Source organism: Rhodamnia argentea, chromosome 1, assembly GCF_020921035.1.
Source record: "Rhodamnia argentea isolate NSW1041297 chromosome 1, ASM2092103v1, whole genome shotgun sequence".
In the NCBI taxonomy this organism is placed as follows: domain Eukaryota; kingdom Viridiplantae; phylum Streptophyta; class Magnoliopsida; order Myrtales; family Myrtaceae; genus Rhodamnia; species Rhodamnia argentea.
Window position 1 is genome coordinate 6824749 of NC_063150.1, and position 19285 is coordinate 6844033.

General features: G+C 40.9%; 3 protein-coding genes across 6 annotated transcripts; all 3 read left to right on the forward strand.

Moving 5' to 3' along the window:
• Positions 1-471: 471 nt before the first annotated feature.
• Positions 472-4238, forward strand: LOC115750210 (outer envelope pore protein 16-4, chloroplastic). Its single transcript, XM_030687407.2, has 6 exons — positions 472-678; positions 834-885; positions 990-1021; positions 1115-1148; positions 1840-1907; positions 3759-4238. Exons 1-6 carry the CDS (start codon positions 607-609, stop codon positions 3891-3893), a joined length of 393 nt encoding a protein of 130 aa, XP_030543267.1. The 5' UTR covers positions 472-606; the 3' UTR covers positions 3894-4238.
• A 5733-nt stretch (positions 4239-9971) lies between these two features.
• On the forward strand, positions 9972-14917 carry LOC115750207 (caffeoylshikimate esterase-like). The gene is made up of 8 exons (XM_030687401.2): positions 9972-10437; positions 10611-10704; positions 10791-10823; positions 12878-13024; positions 13121-13251; positions 13381-13518; positions 13623-13721; positions 14287-14917. Exons 1-8 carry the CDS (start codon positions 10408-10410, stop codon positions 14680-14682), a joined length of 1068 nt encoding a protein of 355 aa, XP_030543261.1. The 5' UTR covers positions 9972-10407; the 3' UTR covers positions 14683-14917.
• Positions 14918-15969: 1052 nt separating this feature from the next.
• Positions 15970-19016, forward strand: LOC115750211 (small nuclear ribonucleoprotein Sm D2-like). 4 transcript variants are annotated; one of them, XM_030687411.2, is made up of 6 exons: positions 15970-16093; positions 16246-16268; positions 17407-17431; positions 17975-18052; positions 18508-18612; positions 18701-19016. In XM_030687411.2, exons 2-6 carry the CDS (start codon positions 16264-16266, stop codon positions 18815-18817), a joined length of 330 nt encoding a protein of 109 aa, XP_030543271.1. In that variant the 5' UTR covers positions 15970-16093; positions 16246-16263; the 3' UTR covers positions 18818-19016. The 4 variants fall into 4 exon arrangements, with proteins under 4 accessions (XP_030543271.1, XP_030543269.1, XP_030543272.1 ...); XM_030687409.2 differs by having other exon boundaries at positions 15976-16089; positions 16241-16268; XM_030687412.2 differs by lacking the exon at positions 16246-16268 and adding an exon at positions 16179-16240 and having other exon boundaries at positions 16002-16089.
• The last annotated feature ends 269 nt before the right edge of the window (positions 19017-19285 follow it).

Sequence of the window (19285 nt, forward strand, 5' to 3'; positions counted from 1 at the left end):
AATGCTACATCACTAAGGATGATTTTGGATGAAAGGTTAACGGAGACAAATATGAAGCTCAAGTAAAAGTTAGTAATTTTTTATGAGACAAAAAAAGTTCAGAGTAAAATTGAAATTGAACTTAAAATTGACGATTTTTTATGAGACAAAAAAATGTTTAGAGTAAAATTAGGATTTAACTTAAAGTTGGTTTTTTTTTTATAAGACGAATAAAGGTTTATGATAGAATTGGACCTGAAGCTAAAGTTAGGATTTATTTTAGGTTATTATGCCCTAAAAACTAGGATGGAAATTGGGCATCTCTAAAAGCACGTGGACAAAAAAAAGTGTAATCTATCTGTGGTCGGAAAATAATATAAGGACTAGGTATAGGATGCAAAAACGACTTCATCTAGAGATATAAAATACGACAGACAAAAGAATATACCTGTGAGTCCAAACCGAAGTCCCAGTCAGGATTCGGTCCGGGTCTTCTCTCGGCGGCCAGGAGTCGTCGTCGTCGTGGCGTTGCTTCCCTGCTAGAACCTACACCCTCTGTGACTTCGCTCTGTATGCGCCGACTCCCATGTCGCTTTTGCTGAATCACAACGCCGAGGAAAATGAGAGATGAAGGACGAGCTGAGCGACGTCGTTCCCTGCTCTTCCCTCGCCGTGGATTCCATCCTCCGCGTCGGTACTGTGAGTTTTTCCGACTCTCTAGCTCGCTCTTCTTTTTCCCTTTCCTGCGACCAGCACGTGACGAGCAAGGTTAAGATTAGAGACAACTGTGTTCGTTGATTTGCAAAAGAGAAAAGAAGTTTTGATTCCGAGTGTCTTCTCGTGTCTCTTTTCAGGCAGGCGCGATCTGGGGATTATGCATAGGTCCATACGATGCTCGGAAAATGGGTACATATGGCTTCAATTAAGAGCCCATTATGTTGCAGCCCTCAAAATTTAATCTTTACGCCATTGCATTTGCTTCTCTCACTTTCTCTGGTAATCTTGTGCAGGCCTTTCTGGGAAACCTCGCGCTTACTTTGTGGTATGGAAGTTGATTTAAAATCGTTTATTGAAGTATGTTGGCTCGCTTTTCGCTCAATGGTTATTTATGCAATTGCGTCAATTGGATTGGCAGGCAAAATCGGTCAGCAAGTTCAGCTTCCAATGCGGTAAAATTCCCCGAGACTGCATTTCGGACAGGCACAAGCATCGCGCTCTCTTTATGAATTGAACAAATGAAATCACTAATTGGTTTTGACTTTTGTATTGCTCCTCTGTGAATAGGAAGAGAAGAGAATTGTTTCTGTCTTTTGCAAGCTCTTGCGGCATTGAGTAGTGTTTGGTGGCAAAAGTTTCCTCTTCATATTTCCTACATCCTTGCAGGCAATGTGATTGCATCACATTAGGACATATGCAGATGGTGTGATCACTGGCTACTGTTCCATAGTGTTATACTTGGATATGTCATCTTAGGATACCTAAAATGAATGAATTTGTATAATGGGGCTCACTTCGAATTTATATGTCTCCTCGCCTGAAAAAAGTGTCTTTCAGACTAGTGACGAACAGTGATGCGTGCCTTTTTTTTTTCTTATACCTGCAGACCTTGAGGGATGCCTCCTGAGTTAAGTTGATCAGATGCCTGCTTTAGCTTATTCATGCTTTCATGTAACTAGCTTTATCTTTCCTTGTCCTTGGTAAACGACTTTGATCTTGGTCATATACTTTTGAGTAGCGGGACTTTCTTTTTCAGTTTAATGACCATGTTTCATCCTGCTTCTTGTTTTGAGATTTTCTTTTGATTCTGTGAATAAAGGATTCGATTTTTCTCAATCTTATGCTTGTAATCTTGTTTGTTAGGACTGGTTGCTGGAGTTTTTACAGCTACACGCTGTGGCATACAGAGATACCGAAGGAGGGATGATTGGGTTAGTATCATAGCAACATGTCCTTCCTGTTTTGGAGCTCATATTAAAATTGAAGAAACTATGTATTTACGAAAACTCTAAGTTCTGTTGGTATTTACATGCATTTGACCATTCATATTCCTGTAGAGGAACTTTGAAAGTTTGGTGAGAGCATCTGGCCTTCATTGACTGTTGTCGTCGCAAGGATTTCTTTGAGATCCTTGTTAGCATGTTATAGGAGTAATGCTTCCATACATGAGGCACATGATAATTTTCGTATTGTATGTTAAATATGGCACCGTAGCTGCAAGAGTAATCTGCAAAAGAATGGACAGGGATAGGAAGTTGATTTGGCTACTTTCTGTAGCCTTGGAATGATATCATGTTGTCTCTCTTGGTGATGATTAACACTTGGCATGTAGTGCTCTTTTGCTTTCTAGTTTTCTAAATCCCTTTCCATCCTTTTATAGCTCTTGGTCCTTATAGTTATTAGGCTTGTGAAATGAATCCTTTAACGTGGATACAGTATATTCTCTTGTGCTAGCCAGCCTTTGAGCTGGCTGTTGAGCTTCAAGTATATAGTGAACATCATCGATGTAGACAACCTTTAGCACTTTAGGGTGTGCATTCAGTGTCAACTGCACTCGTGAAATGCATGAATGTGGAGTGTTTGTCAGTTTCCTTTGACAAGTGGTTTAAACATCTGATATCAATGGCCGGAGGTCATGATATGGCTGCCCCTTTTGGAGTCAAAGTTGATTGATCAACGGCTTTGTCATGACTAGAACAAGCTTCTTTCCCCCAGAAATGGCTGACAGATAATTGGCATGAGTCTTAAGGTGAGTTTAGAAAAGTTGGCAGTTTTGCACTTCTAAAGTCCTTTAATTTTTTACCAAAAAACAAAAAAGGTCCGACTGAAAATTGTGGTGTTTGGTAATATTATTTTGAAGTACTTTGAACTTAAATCCTGCCTTTTCAAAGCTCCAAGTGTGAAGCAGTTACCCAGCTCCTTCACTCAAAGTCTTGCTGTGCAAAGTATTTCCAAACTCACCCTTATATTGGCCTCAGCAGCCAAAGTTTTGCTTTCTGATCTAGCTTCAGCTGCAATTCAGATATTAGTTCTTAGTATCTCACCATGCCAAACGAGGCATGATGCTAGCTTTTCCATTTAAAACTGAGTATTTCCTTAGTTTCCTTTGGGCAAATGTATCCTAGGAGGAAAATTTTAAGCAGAAACATGAAAGGATCATGTCGCACCCCGAGTTGTTACTTCTGACAAGATCTTCGTGCCAGTTGTATATTGAGATAGCACAATGTGTGAATTAGGTGTCCATGCATTTTCCCCCTGTCGAATCTTTAAGGTCTCGACTCCTTGCATATGCATTTTGGGTCTGGTCTTTATCTTTTCCTCCTTTATCTTTTGCTTGGGAATAGCTTTGAGACTGAGAGAGGGGCAAAGATGCCTTGGAGTTCCCATGTCATTATGTTCTTTCTACAAGAGACATCTGCCTCTTTTTTTCTTTCAGATGTACAAAAATTTTGTAGTGTATGATTTGATAAGAGGATTACACAAGAAGAGTCTCATACTCATATCATGGCGGATCGTCTGCTTTTGCAACTATGTCGCTGCTAATTAAAGCCAGATTGGTTCGAGGCTAACTGTGGTCGTAAAAGTGATAGAGAAGGTTATAGGATCACATGCGGTACGATGACATTCAATGGGTTACCTGTCTCTGTTTTAAAAAGTTTCTTGTGACACGTAAGCTTATTGTTGCCCATTAGAGTTGGCGATGGTTAATTCATTTCTTCTATTTGCAGAAAGAGCTCGATGCCAGATTGGAATTATCTTGACCTCTTGTTCTCTTCATACAGGTAAATGGCCTGGTTGCGGGAGCTGTGTCTGGGGCAGCTGTTGCTGCAGGGACAAGAAGCTGGCCGCATGTACTTGGGATGGCTTGCCTTGTTTCTGTCTGTAGTGCTGCTGCTGATTTTTCCAAAACAAACTAGAATATCCAGGTCTGATAAATCCTCGGTGCCGAAGAAAGAGGCAATTTTTCCAGTTCTGCCAAGGCTAGTTGTCGGTATCTTTTGGTTTTCAAGAATCATCTGGGATACACAATTCCCAGGCTGATACATAGATTTGATTCTTTTGGCAATGAAACAAAGAAGGGGATAAGAAATCCTCGTCATCTGCTTGTTGAGTCCTGTTGTAAAAGTCATAACCTTTCTCAAAGTGCATGAAAACAATTATTTACATGCATGCAATACCGCGTATACGTAGTGGCTTTATGATTGTTTTACGACACGGTCGTCGGATACAATTAAGACGAAGAAGGCTGATCTGCTGCTGCACGCGTTTTGCTTGTAGTTTTGTATTTATATGCAGCGTTCCCTCAAGATAAGAGCTCAGACCCTCGTCAAAAAACGAAACGAGGCATGCTTAGTCAATCCAAATCAATATTCCACCATTAACTATCAAAAATGGGAAAGGTCATGCTTCATTGATCCGTAATTCGTATTTTGACTTAGTTGTTGATGGTGGTGAAAACTGGAGGTTGAACAGGAGCACGAGTATTGGAAGTGGTTCGGAATCACAGTTAATGAAACATCTCCATGAGGAAACAACAAAGGCCATACCTTCTTCAAGGATGCTTCTGGTGTAACTGAACTGACGGATGAACCCACAATGAATGATCACCGTGACTGGGACTCTCCTCCCATTAATGAAACTTCAACCAGAACGAGGACTGCAAGGGTCTGTGTTTGGCTCAGTTGGTGTTGGGACAAAATCATTAGGCGAAAGGCTAGGTTTGCACATGAATCTGTCTTTGATGATCACATGGGACAAAGAATCCTCTGTCAGGGTTAGCTGCCGTTCGATCACAAAATAATGAATTTCAAATGCTAATTAAAAAAATGATTATTTTCTTTTTAAATCGCAAGATTTTATGAAACCATAGCCAACTATTAATTAGTCTAGTCTTTTTGCCTAGTACTATGACTTGAAAAGATTTGAACTCATGACCTCTTGCTACGATACCATGTGAGATTTTGTAAAACCACAACAAATGTTCTAAAAGCTTGATATTTTATATGAAAGCGTGATTTAATACTTAATTATTCTATCATAAATATTACGAGACTTTGTATACGAATTAAGACAAGTTACCATGGGAAGATCGATATACCCTCAAGGGGTCGTACAAGTGTCCAGATGAGGACTGATTGTTGGCATTTTGATGGATTGAATCATCTCTCTTGACAAATATAACAACAAATGTTCAAAGGTTTTTAATCTCATGTGGAACCTAAATCTTACTCGAAATGGCAATATGATATTAGTAGAGGACAATAACACAAATGGTTCTTGACCTTTGGTCCAAAGTGCAATAGGGTCCCCGAACTTTTAATTTATACAATATGATTTTTGAACTTTGATTCAATATGCGATATCGTCTGTATACTTCTAATTTGTCCAACATTATCTCTAATCTATTAATAAATAAATGTTCAATATAATCTTCAATTTATAAGAAAATGTTTGAAAGACGTTCGAGGTTGGGCCAAAGTTTAACAACTGCTTCCCTGTTAATCGTGGGTTCAGCCAATGTCAGGAAAAAGTGGAAAGAGCAATGAATGAAGGGTCAGCGGGCATTGTTGAGCAGGAGTAAAAGTGCTTCGCTCGCATTAAATTACCCTGCTCGTTGGAAGTTGGAACTGCCTAGAGTTTTCATCGACTGTACCATAAAGTAAAGGAAAAAAACCACCCAAAATCATGAACTATGCCAATTATGACACATTTATCCTAAATTTTTTTTTGTGACACCAAAAATCCCAAATTTTTACTCATGTGACACATTTACCCAAAACTTTTTCTTGTGACATTGAAAACCCTAAATTTATATCCGTGTGACATATTTACCCCAAAATATTTTTTTGTGACATCGAAAATCCTAAACTTATATTCGTGCGACACATTTACTTCAAAAATTTGAGGTAAATGTGTCACACGAATATAAGTTTGGAGTTTTTAGTGTTACAACAAAAATTTGGAGTAAATGTGTCATACAAGCACAAGTTTGGGGTAAATGTGTCACATGCGTACAAGTTTAGGATTTTTTGTGTTACAAATAAAAGTTTGAGGTAAATGTGTCACGACGGACGTAATTTAGAGTTTTTGGTGGCTTTTTCCCTAAAGTAAATGATGTAACATTTACATCACTATGAGCTAAATTGTGTCATATCTATATCACTTGATATAAGGACATTTATTATCAAACTATTAACATCTTCATGATGTGTCGACATGGAAATTCGATACAATTAGCCAAAAAAGAAATATAAGATTTTGCGATTATATGACGGCAAATTTATGATGAGCTTTTTCTAATTGGATGGGGAATTGGTTTATAAGCACTTCGGAAGATCCGTCTACATCATTCCTTCGGCGTTTTTGCTCGTGAAGAGATGCAGAAACTATCGCGCCAAAGATAAAACCGCACGAAACTCGAATCCTAGTAAGTGTTCAAACTAGGTACCCCGTGTGACCTTTGTTCGAACTACCTCAACATGTGAAACTAGTGAACGAGAAGGTTACACACCCCGCGTCATATGGTGCCGTTGATCATGTCCGTCATATCAGATAGCGTTATCGTTGTCGACCAATTTTCTTCATTGGCTTTCGCATGTCAATTGAAGCCGATCAATTAAAATATTCGCTTGAGCTCACGTTGAGTTACAACATCAGAGAAAACACACATTCCTTGCTTGCGCAATCGCTCGCGAGGGCTATCGTTTGTTAATGCAAATATAATTGAATTTGGCACCACTAATCGTGAAATTACTAAAGGATCTTGGATAGGATTCTCTAATTTCTTGTTGGGTTTTCAAGCATCATGTTGATTACACGAAATAAAGTTATTTCCGCCGGACGGCGGGGAGTTTATGTGCCGTCATTTCCCAGTTTGATGCTTCTAATGCCGTCCGCTATTGAATGAGTTGAAGAATTGGCATCGCATGATGAGGAGGACCAATCAAGAAAACGAATGACATTGAAAGAAAGAAGGTTGAAGAATTGAACAAGATGAAGCATAGAGATCACAAGACGAAAGGGAAATTCCAAATAAATACTCGAAGTGTGTTTATTTTCTCAAATAAAGATTTGAAGTGTGCTTATTTTCAAAGAAAATCTTGAAGTGCTCTCATTATTTCAAATAAAGGCTTGACTAAAGATATTTTCGTCATTTTCATTTTTTGAATTTTGTCCCTTTTTTCTTTTTTTTCCCTTTCTTTGCGCTTATTTTTTTCCTTATTTTTTTTTCTTTTTCTTTTTTTTCTTTTTCTTTCTTTTTTCCTTCCTTTTCGCTGATGGCTGATCTCAAGCAATGGTCAGCCACCGGCGAAAAGGATGGGAAAAAGGAAATAGAAAAAGGAAAAAAAGGTAAAAATATGTATAAATGATGAAAATACCTTGATCAATTCCTTATTTGAAATAATAAGTGAATTTCGGGCTCTTATTTGATATAAGGTCCAATTCGGGCCCTTAATTTTTCCAAAGACAAAAAGGGGGCGAAATTTAGGAAACAAAGAGGAAGAAATTCAAAGTAAGCAAATGTTGATATCATTAATCGGATAGTGCAACGAAACCGAATAGATTAAGCTACGGATTTAGTTAAAAAGTGCCCATGGCCCACTTATTAAGCAATTGAATAAGAAAAGGGGGCGAAATTTAGGAAACAAAGAGGAAGAAATTCAAAGTAAGCAAATGTTGATATCATTAATCGAATAGTGCAACGAAACCGAATAGATTAAGCTACGGATTTAGTTAAAAAGTGCCCATGGCCCACTTATTAAGCAATTGAATAAGAAAATGTTGTAATTTCGAATGGGCCAACTTAGTGAAATTTGGTTTTACACCCTGCCTTCAGACTTAGTGATGTTTGGCTCCAAAATCTTGTAGAATCAGAATCTAGTCTTTGCATGGTTTAATAGTGTCGGGGCTAGTGAGATCACCTAGAGGGGGTGAACACATTATGATAAAAACTTGTTTGAAAATATTGCGGAATTAAAACAAACATGCTCAGAATTTAGTTCGGTGATTGTTCGAGTCCGCATTTCGAGATGACCTCGTAGTCTGACTATGCACAAGTCGACTATCATGAATAAAACACGGAGAGATTAAGAGATAGAGAATTTTGCATAAAGAGTTTATAGTGATTTGAGTTTATTTAAGCTTATGTCCACTTTTTCAAGGCGACAGCCAGCCAATTAGTTGGATTCCACTAGTGAATAGCTCAGAAGTTACAACATAGTGATCGCTCTTAAGTTGATAGGCTTCCTGCCTAACACACTCTTCTCGCTTGGGTATAAATTTCTAAGTATTATAATGTTTGGATCAAGAGTATATGAAGGATGTTGAAGCTCTCTTGAACTTGGAGTTATAGACTCTGTTTTATCTCTTTTTTTTCTCCTCAGCCTCAAGGTCTTCTTTCATGCTCCTCCACCTTTCAAACTAGCGGTTGTTTCCGTAGGATCACTCTCCAAGCTTTCCATTTGGATGAGATTATAAACAAATGATTTCGTAGTTGTTGAGAATATTTAAAAGAAGAATCTCTCTTTTGATCGGATTGCCCATACAATCATGATCTGGGGTTTCAAAGATAGAGTTCTTCACATGGTAAGCCATCCTCGACTTCCTTAATCCACGCTCTTGAATGATCTTCATGATTGATGATCCGCAAGAACGAATCTTGCTTGATTTGCTACGATTGTGATAATGTAATACCTCAAATATATTATTTTAAAAGTATTTAGTAATAATCTGATTGTTGTACTTCGAAATACTCTTTCAAAGCTCGAGCTTGAAACAACGTTTGAGCTCCTTTAAAATAGCCTCCGAGCACCCTAAAACAGATTTAATCATGTGTAACTATTCTTTAACAATTGAATACACTTTAGGATAAACCTGCAAAACAGTATTTCATTGCATTAATTCACATATTAGAGAATATAGGATTGTTTTCTCAAGTTTCAAAATTAATGAGGGGTTTTTCTCAACTAAGTCTTTACACGCTTAAACAACTTCATTTAATATTTGGGTTAAATTTTGTTATCATGAAAATCTCTTAGGGAAATTATCCAGTGGGGCTAAGTTCCCTTTCTAAGATTTTAGGGAACACCTCTCTTAATTGTTTTAAAAAGGTTTAAATTCTCATACGGGAGCGTAATATAATATTTAAAAACTCTTTCACCTATTACTTATAGGTCTAGTTGTGAGTCAACATGACTACTGCCAGGTGAAAGCAACATGTGCAAATTGGAACTGCGTGCAAGTGGTTGAGAGATCGATATTTGTCGTGCATGGAAAAAAGGACGCTGAATATGCGCGAGTTTCGTACGACTCTCGTTTTAGAGGAAAGTTTTTTTTGGGAAAAATCACTTAAATGCCATCGGTGACTTAAGACGCCAAAAAACCTAACATGGCACTATTCTAACATTTTTTGCCATCAACGTGGCTCGTCGGCGCTATAAGTCAGTACGGATTGACCTAAACGGCGTCGTTTAACGCGTGATTGCCCCATATTCGACCCCTTCTTGAAACCCCAAACTCACAATCCATGATTTGGGAACAAATTTAGCCTCTTCCTTAGACCCTAACCTCACAGCCGAGGTTTTCTGGGCAAAATTAGTGGCTGCAACTTGCGATGGAGGTCCTTTTTCTACTTCACTTGGGTGATTTTGTTTCTCCGGAATCGGAGTTTCTACTCCAAGTTTTGAGAATGGCTAGGCTACTATCAAAAGGCAAAGTGGCGAGAGTGAATAAAGCGTCGGATTTCCATGACGGAGAGGCGGGAGGGTTGGGGGAAGGGAGGTCGAGGTCGGAGGAGGCGTTGACGAAGGCGGTGGTGAAGCCAATGGTGGGAAAGGTGGCAATATCGGTTCATGTTAAATATTCAATAACAGAGTGTCACGTTATTTAATAAATTGATTTTGCAATGGCCTTATAAGATTGCCCGTTCTTTTTCCCTATTAGATTTTTTTTTTTTTTGGGTCCATTTTCCCTATTAGTTAGGTCTCGAGATGGATCGAGAGAGAGAACCCGTGAATATTGGGAAACGTGATGAAGGATGAACCGGACCGGATGGATAGTGATTCGGCCTCGCTCGGTCGCACCCCACAAATCCAAAATCCTACATATAATCTTCCCCTGCACGTAAGGCGAATCACCCTCTCCATTTCTCCACATCACCTTCCCTCTCTCTCTCTCTAGATTCTCTACCTGCGTTTGTTTTGTTTACGTAGCGTTACCTCTCTGGCTCTCTGGTCTCTTCCTCTCCACAAAGTTCCCATTTTTCCTTTTCCTCCTCCTTGCGAAAAAAGAACAAACGCCCATTGACACGTCTCTGTCCTTTCAGCCTCTGAAATCGCTCATCGAAGGCCCTCTGAGCAGAGTTCGAGCTCGGCTCTTATCGCCCCTGGCATTTACGTCGGTCGCTCGATCTCTTATGTTACTTGCTCGCCAATGAAGATGAAGGAGGTCGTGTACCAGGAGGTAATATCCGTGTATACACGCTTCACGTCGCCCATTCTTCGTTTCTCTACTTTCATCTAACCGTGTCGGACTGCGTTGCGACATTGACATTTCTCGGGGCTATTCGTTTAAGCTGGCGCGAGTCGCGTTTTGCGTTGATGTCTGATGAAATGTGGGGGGTTTTGTGCGTGTAGGAGTACAGAGAGAACGCGAGAGGGGTTCAGCTCTTCACCTGCAGATGGTTGCCATGCTCGTCCTCTCCGAGAGCGCTCGTTTTCATTTGCCATGGTCTCTCTCTCTCTCTCTCTGACATTTGGTTGGTGGGGTTCGGTGTGTGTATCAAGTAAAGGTGGGACATTTAATGGTTTTTGCAGGTTATGGTATGGAGTGCAGTGGCTTCATGAGAGGTAATTTAATGCGAATGGCGTCTCTGAACAGAGCACCTTTCTTGCCTTCTCTTCACGGATGCTCTCTCTCTCCTCCTTCTCTCTCTGTTTTTGAGTTTTTGCTTTCCCCCTCTGTTGATGATTAACTAGTTTAAGCAGCAACCCACACGTCTGAAAATCTTAGTACACTTATGGCAGCATTACCTCTCTTAATCTTTAGAAAAATCAGGCTGTCATTGTGTTAATTGTTTGAGATTTTCGAAACTAGCCCTATCTATAGCTAGCTTGCCAGAAGCAATATACTAAGAACTTTGATGGGCACGAAAAGAAAATGCAAAAAGATCAACAAAAGAATTATCTTCTTCTAGTCTAACTTTTGAGCTGTGATCTGCTTTATGATCTAGGACTGCTAACTAGATCACAATCTAGAAAAGAGTTTATTTAGTCGTTCTTGCTTTGGGTGCCGCCCATCTCCCCCCCCCACAAAAAAAAAAAAAGCACCATGTCGCTACCCATGAGACTTACCCCTTTGACATGTCATGGAAATGTCTTAATTCATAAGTAAAAAAGATTTTTATAACGAAGTATTCTACATTTATCAAGCAATTAAATGGAAAGAAAATCACCCTTCTCGTGAATTGTTATGTACGAAGCATGCTCTGTAATTAATAACTTCCCATGTTTGAATATGTTTAGTAAATGTTAAGATTTTCGGCGTAAATTCGAGATTAGCAGACGCGACCCCACGATCTTAATCGGCTACTTATGGGGGTGATCTCTCGCTGTCGATCATAGTTGTAGACTCGTAGTAATTAGGGGAAAGCCAACCACTCTGTTTTTTTCTCTCTCTTGGATAAAAGATGGTTTGTTGACTGTCCTCCAACTTCCTTATTAGTCCCGTCACCACATTTTCAGTTTGGCCATCTGTTCTACGATGTTTGTTTACCCATTTTCATCATTGGTCCCTCTCCGCCTGCTCAAGAACAGATTTCTACCCTTGTCGATTTCTTGAAAATAAGCATGAACCAAAGTCAAACCATGCGTGTACGCCCCGCGTCGTGCCCGAGGATCGCTCGGGTCTTTCGAGAGGAATCGTTTCTCGGTCGTAACTCAGGTCGCTGAGATGTCTCCATTAATAGTCTAAGTTCTTCTCCATTGACACTTAATACACGCACAACCGCTATGATTGACGCCATCTCCTCCACCAATCCTCAACGTTTTAGGACAAAACGGATATGATAGGATATGTTATCTTCTTCCCATGCTCGTCGATTTCGGCACATGAAGGCGGCTTGTTCGGTGGGACTATTGTGGGTGGAAAACCAGAAAGGTCTATGATTGATGTCCTCATCCTTTCCTTGTCCTTCTCGGCCTGTCTCTCGGGAATGGGCATGGGCATGGGCATGGGTGCTGGTTGTCCTGTTCTTTCTTATCTCATTCTTGACCAAACCTTTAACTTTTTTCTTGTCATGGCTTGCCACTTTGTTCATCATCCAGCCTCATCCGATTCGGAGCTTGTTTTGTTACCCTCTTCCTCATAATTTAGATGTTCCCAATTGGTCCTAGCGAATCGAAATGGAACTGGGATTCCTTGTTCTGTCTAACGTCACGTGAAGATGATTATTTTCACGAGCGGCCAGTTCTGAAAATTTCCCCTTGCACCTACTTGTGTGCACATTGTTCTGAGATGGAAATGCAAGTACAGACTTATTGGGATGATTCGGGTGGACAAAGCAAGCACTCCTTTGTAAAGACTGATCATCCATATTAAGCTATTCATGTAGCTAAACTGGTCTGGTCTAATTCAGTTCGATGTAACAAAATTTGTAAATTTTGGCCATGCAAACGCATAGTAAAGCATACCGCAGATGTTAATTAAATAGGTGGTGTCCTCTGTCGCTTCTGTTTGGAGATATGGGGACGTGGTTTGGGGCAGGGACAAGCTGTGCATAGTGCATGTACTAGCTCTCCAATCCCAGAATGGTTCATTGTAATGTGCACTGCAAGTGATCTGAAATGGAGAGAATGTTTTGGAGCTCAATCCATTGGTGTGGTTTTGGTGATATGATTGGCAGAATGTGGAACAAGATTGGCCAGAGCAGGATGCGCGGTGTTTGGGATCGACTATGAAGGTCACGGCCGTTCCATGGGAGCCCGATGTTACATCAAGAAGTTCGACAACATAGTCAATGACTGCGACGATTTCTTCAAGTCGGTCTGCGGTAAGGCGCAATCTCTTACTACTTGGTTGTGTTCGAGTGAGACCTGATGCAATGTGTCCTCCTTAACTTTGGCCGACTCTGTTAACATTGTTTCAGCTCAAGACGAGTACAGAGGCAAGAGCAGGTTCCTGTATGGAGAGTCCATGGGAGGAGCTGTTGCACTGCTTCTCCACAAGAAGGACCCCGTCTTTTGGACCGGCGCGGTTCTCGTGGCGCCCATGTGCAAGGTAGCAACAAGTGCTTCCGTGGATGGACGTTAGCACGAATCCAATTATGCAAGTATCGGGTTTCTCATCGACTCGGCCAATCTGACACAGTGACACCTCTTCTGTTTCTTGTGACAATAAAATATGCAGATATCAGAGAAGGTGAAGCCGCACCCGGTGGTGGTGAACCTGTTGACGAAGGTGGAAGAGATCATACCGAAATGGAAGATAGTCCCGACAAAGGATGTCATCGATTCTGCCTTCAAGGACCCTATCAAGCGAGAACAGGTTGATAATCATTGCCTGCTTCTTCATGCATCGGTTTTTTTTGTTTCGGTTCGGTTGAGCGGATCAGCAGTGACATGTGCTTGTGATTCCAATGATGCTTGCAGCTGAGAAACAACAAGTTGATATATCAAGACAAGCCACGGCTGAAAACGGCATTGGAGATGCTCAGAGCCAGTATGAGGCTCGAAGACACTTTACATGAGGTAACAATTCTTTCTCTGCAATCTTATCATACTCAATATCTGTTTTTTTCCTATTTCATCCTTAAGCAAATAACAGAAGTATGGAATCATTTCCGCTAAACTCGGACATTTTGCGCATGCATTTCCAGGAGGCACTAGCCAACATTTGATTAAATAGATTGACTTCCGGCTATGGAATGATAGACCCGAACCTCGATATGTGCCAGTCAGTCGTGTCTATTTCGTGAAAAGGACATACTTCAGACTCATTCTGATGTGAATCAAAATTTTGAAAACAAAATGCAGTTCAAAGGGGAGACATGTACTTCTCTCGTTCTGTCGATAAGACTTGAGTTTTCGCCTAATGACAACTATAATCTAGGAGGCTCTATGTTTCACAGTCATTTCACATCGATTCGTTGGCGGCAAGGCATGCCAATCTGTCACAGGTGGTTGTTTTAACGAACCGCGCAAAATGTTTTGTGGTATATCGGTTCAAAGTGGCGACGTTAAGTGCGCAAAACCATCTTCTCTGTCGCTGCTGTCGACCCTTGACATGGGGTGGTGATGACTCCTTGCAATGCAGGTGACTCTGCCGTTCTTCGTGCTGCATGGGGAAGCGGACGTAGTGACTGACCCGGAAGTGAGCAAGGCCTTGTACGACCAGGCCAGCAGCAGGGACAAGACCATCCGGCTCTACCCCGGCATGTGGCACGGCCTCACCTCCGGCGAGCCCGACGACAACATCGACATCGTCTTCTCCGACATCATCGCCTGGCTCGACAGGCGCTGCAACGCAGACGCCGGCATGGATACCTTCCCCGCCGATCCCGTCCTTCCGTCGAGCAATGGCGGCGTCATCGAGAGATTCGCGACGTCCTCGCCAGCAGGGGCCGCGATGAATGGCAAGCAGAGGCAGCGTAACGGAAGCTACTTGTGCGGATTGAAGGGACGGCGCTTGTTCCAGCACTCTGCCATGTGATCTCTGTCGGACATTCTGATGCTCAGGCACAGACATACAAGATGTTCACAAAAAAAAAAAGGTTTTCGTGTGAATGCAACTCGACTTCCGTTGGATGTTAGCGAATTACGAGGTTGTATGATCTTAATCAGAAAGATTAAAGTTACTAACACTTGGAAAGCTTTCTAGCGGCTTATTGGTGATGGTGAAGTAACAGGAGAAAGATAAAGTACATGAATTAGCATGAATTCTTCGTCACTGATTGAGATTACACAGAGATTTTCCAGAGTTAACCCATATGAGATTTCGTTAAAACAGGGGCTTTTCTGAGCATCGTGCTGAGGTTTCGCAACATGACAGCCAACAACCAGGCTGACTGCTTGCCTGGGCTGCGTCGACTTTTAGAAAGTACAAGAAATTAAACTGAAAAGAAAGGACAAATTACATATTGCCCCCCCCTACATTATTAGGGTTGTTGCTGCAAATTGCCCCCTGATGTTTCCATTCTTCCAATTTGACCCCCGATTGTTAGAAGTCGATTTCAACGTGTCTCGTGAAGTCGACTCTGGTCAAATTTCGCTTGGAGCACCAACCACATAGCAAGTAATTATTAATGGCGAAAATGTCATGTTAAAAGAGGTGAAAAATTCAGAGACATACATGCGAAAGCCTAAAGTTCCGATCGGATACAATGACCTGCGAATTAGGGGCCGGATCGATTTGTCGATTGGTCGAGGTTTAAAAACACCAATTCTAACTATTTAGGCAAGTGAAATCATTTGAGGAAAAATGGATAACTTTCTATAATGGAATTAAATCTTAAATTTCCGTTCGAATTTACTTGCTTTTTACTTTCCTTACATCCCTAAAAAAAGTTTGGCGATCGTCAAATGAAGACTACACGCATCATATCATATTTAGAAAAATTTGACCGGCCACTCGCACTTATTTGTGATTTAATCATCCATCATTACTTGGGTTTTTACGATCTAAATAGTATGTATGACGACACTTCCTTAGTGTATGGTGTTTCTGTCTCGAGTTGAAGATAGAAATTCTCAAAGCATTGGCTTCCGGCCGGGCTTTTCAAGCCTAAAGAGTCGCCGGAGCCCGAAAAGTTCGAGGTGAGGCCTCGGGCTCTAATGACCCAAACCCGTCCCCAGTTGGGCCTATTGGACCGGAGTACGCGTGTAATAAGCTGCTTCGCACTCAAAGTAGGAAGCAGCTGTCCACCGTCGGATTTCATCATTGCCATGCCTTGATTACCGTACACGATCATAGCATCTTAAAACCCTCCGATTCGCTTTTCTTTCCCTGGGCTTTTCAAAACTCGCTCCCTACTTCACCCTTTGCAGTAGTCTCTTCTCCACCGTCTCGACGGAGAGCAAAAGCTTCAAGAACCATCGCTGCAAAACCCTAACTGTGTCGGTGAGCTCTCTCTTTCGTTCTTTCTCTCTCTCTGTACAGTTGTCTTTGCCATTTGGTTTCGCAGATCCTAATTTTTTTTTTCTTCTTTTTAGCTTCGTTGAGTCTCCCACGCTGTCGAAAACCCTAACTCCTGGTTTGCTCTCCTCTGCAGGTGAGCTTGATTTCTGAGCCAACATGAGGTACGTCGAGCTTCCTGCTACTTTTTTGCCATCTCGGTTTCACGATCTTCCATTATTTCATAGCATCTGTTTTGTTGCTTGAAACCCTAATGTGTTTTCGATTGAGGGTTTAGATGGGGCACAGTTAGTTGGTGATTGGTTTTGTCGCTTAGGGAGATTGTTTTTTAGAGCGTAGAAAATGTAAGTACATTGGATTATTTGCGGCCGCTGCGTTTCTTCCCTGGAAATCTGCCTTCTTGTGTAAATTTTAGTCTCTGTTTTATAATTTTTGCCTTCAAGGTGGTTGCTAGTAAAACTGAAAAACTTATTTTGGTTGCTGGCGACGGCTTAAGCGACCGTAACTTGCTCTGTGCGGTTTGGCATATGCGACTACTGCTTGGTCGAAACCCCCTCCTTGCTGTTATGGCCTAAGCAACCATAGCTTCAGAGGCGAAATTTTACCAGTTGCGTGGTTGAAGGGAAAGGTTGTTGAAGAGGTCACCTGTCGTCATGAGGAAAAATAGAGTGGCTGAAAACAAAATCAAATGAGACTTCGTTTCTAAACTAAGTGTCAACGAGAGTCGAGGTTTAGCTTCATAGGGAACAGCGACAGACAAAGATAGTTAGCATAGATAGGAGTCTATCTCCAGTAAACATCGGAGTAGATACGCACTAAAAAAAGACAAAGAGCAAGAGACTTGGTGGCAAAACCAGAATGGTGAGCGGCGCAAACGGGGCGCACTTTGGAAGAATCGATCTGTTACCGCTCCATCCTATTGGGAATAACAAGGGCAACCCAACAATAGGGCCTAAAAAATACTTCTCCAATTTAGAAAGTTTTGTTATAGTTAGAGACCGAGACTTTTGTTGCACAAGAGCCTTGACTGAGTAGCAACGTTGGGGCGGCCGATGACAGATATTTGCTGATTTTCAGATTGGAGTGGTTTAGTGTAGGAAATTGTGAGATTTGATTTGGAAACCTATGCTTTGTGAGTGGGAGTATATTTGTTCCTATATATGTTCCTTTAAGTCAGCTTTTGCATATTACTGCACGAGGGTAGACATGTATTTGTTATCAAATTTTTTCTACTCTGCACTTTGTAGTAGTAATCAAGGATAGTTTCTGACACATTGTTTTTACATCTTTCTGCTTTTGCAGTAGACCAATGGAAGAGGATGCCAACGTAAGTGATCTTACAAACATCTGTTATCTCATGCTTTGCTATTCTTAAGGGTCTTCTGCTTACTGTAAAATGCTTCTGCACAAAATTGTTTATGAGGTGATTTTGTGATCTACATCAGGAGAAAATAATGAATCATGACAGGATTCATGTGTACTGTGAAATGCACATTTTCCAGATTGAATGATTGTTGGAAATCATGAGCTTTATCTTCATGCTGGGTGTGCATTATAATTCCATTTAATGGATATAACTGGTGATCTGCAAGAAAACAGAAGTTTGTGAGTTCCTCTTCTGGTGAATGTTAAAAGAAATGTGTTGTATGGATGTCAGCCTGACAAAGGTTTTTAAAACTTTTTGCTGTTACTAGAATTTGGTTATAATATGATGATTTGGTGTCGAGCATACTGTCGGGGAAAATACGTCAACTGTTTCATCTCTGTATCTTTACATTTGTTCTTTTAAATTTGTGCTTAACTTGACTTCTGAATGTACTGATTATTGTGAAAGCAATTTCATAATGAGCCCATATACCTTCTGGTACAGGCTGGCAAGAATGAGGAAGAGGAATTTAACACAGGCCCACTGTCAGTGCTGATGATGAGTGTTAAGAACAATACACAGGTACGATATCTTAGTGGCCTCACAAGTGTACTTCATCTATGGAGATGTTATCATAGACTGGAATTTTTTACCAAATGGTGTGGAGTACTGATCAGTTAACTTTTAAACGTTTAATGGAGAATTTTTTGTGCGACAACTAGGATGGTAGTGAACCTAATGTTGTGAGACTGGAATGCAATTTTATTTTCTTCTTTTTATTCCGCGAGAAGTGCTTTAAGGTAATTGGTAGTTGCACGTGGATTGAGTTGTACTTCAGAATCATGATGGTTTCTCATTACTAGGCAATAAAGTGCGCATAAGTCGTGGTAGTATTGATCTGGGAAGTGCCTTAAAGATCTGTCTGTGCTTGTCAGTCTACATTAATTGTTCGCAAGTTAGGATTCATCAATCTGATACCTGCAATGCTAATGTAATGTGCCTTTGAGTAAGTTTTTGATGATTCGTTGTCTTTTCAGGTGCTCATTAACTGCCGGAACAACAAGAAGCTCCTGGGCCGCGTGAGAGCCTTCGATCGACACTGCAACATGGTTCTTGAAAATGTTAGGGAGATGTGGACTGAGGTTGTCTTCCCTGTCAAAGATTAATTTGTGCTCTGTTTTATCTTGTTCACGTTGGTTAAATTCATGATATAGTGTTCCTCAATTTCAGGTGCCCAAAACAGGCAAAGGTAAGAAGAAAGCCCAGCCTGTCAACAAAGATAGGTTCATCAGCAAAATGTTCCTGCGAGGAGACTCTGTTATCATTGTTCTGAGGAATCCAAAATGAGGTTTAGCAGATTCTCGTATCTCCAGGCAATGCAGCGGCTGTTCTAGTAGTTTTTGAACTTTTGTTACCTTGGAGTAGTGCTTTTAATGTGTTGGAGAGAGTGTTTAATCGGTGTAATTCTTGCGACGAGGTTGATAGTCTCTGGCTTTACTGATTTACAATGCTTATCGCTCTAAACTTTCAATCATCTCACTTTCCATTTTGTGCCTTTTGTTTGTTTTTAGCTCTGCTGGCTATGTTCGTGGCTCTGCAGTCTTTGCTTTATTCTTGGTTTGTTATAGAATCAGTTTGATGAGGCCTCGTTCAGTGCTTCTATTGGAGGTTCTGATGTCATTTGAATTTTGATCTGTTCTGATGCACGTCCAAACCCGAGCCATCCCTCCGTCGTTGTCATTGTCAGCTTCATCTTCGCCAGAAATGGCCTTCCATCTCCGCTGTCTTTGTGGCCATCTTTACCCCCGTTTGACC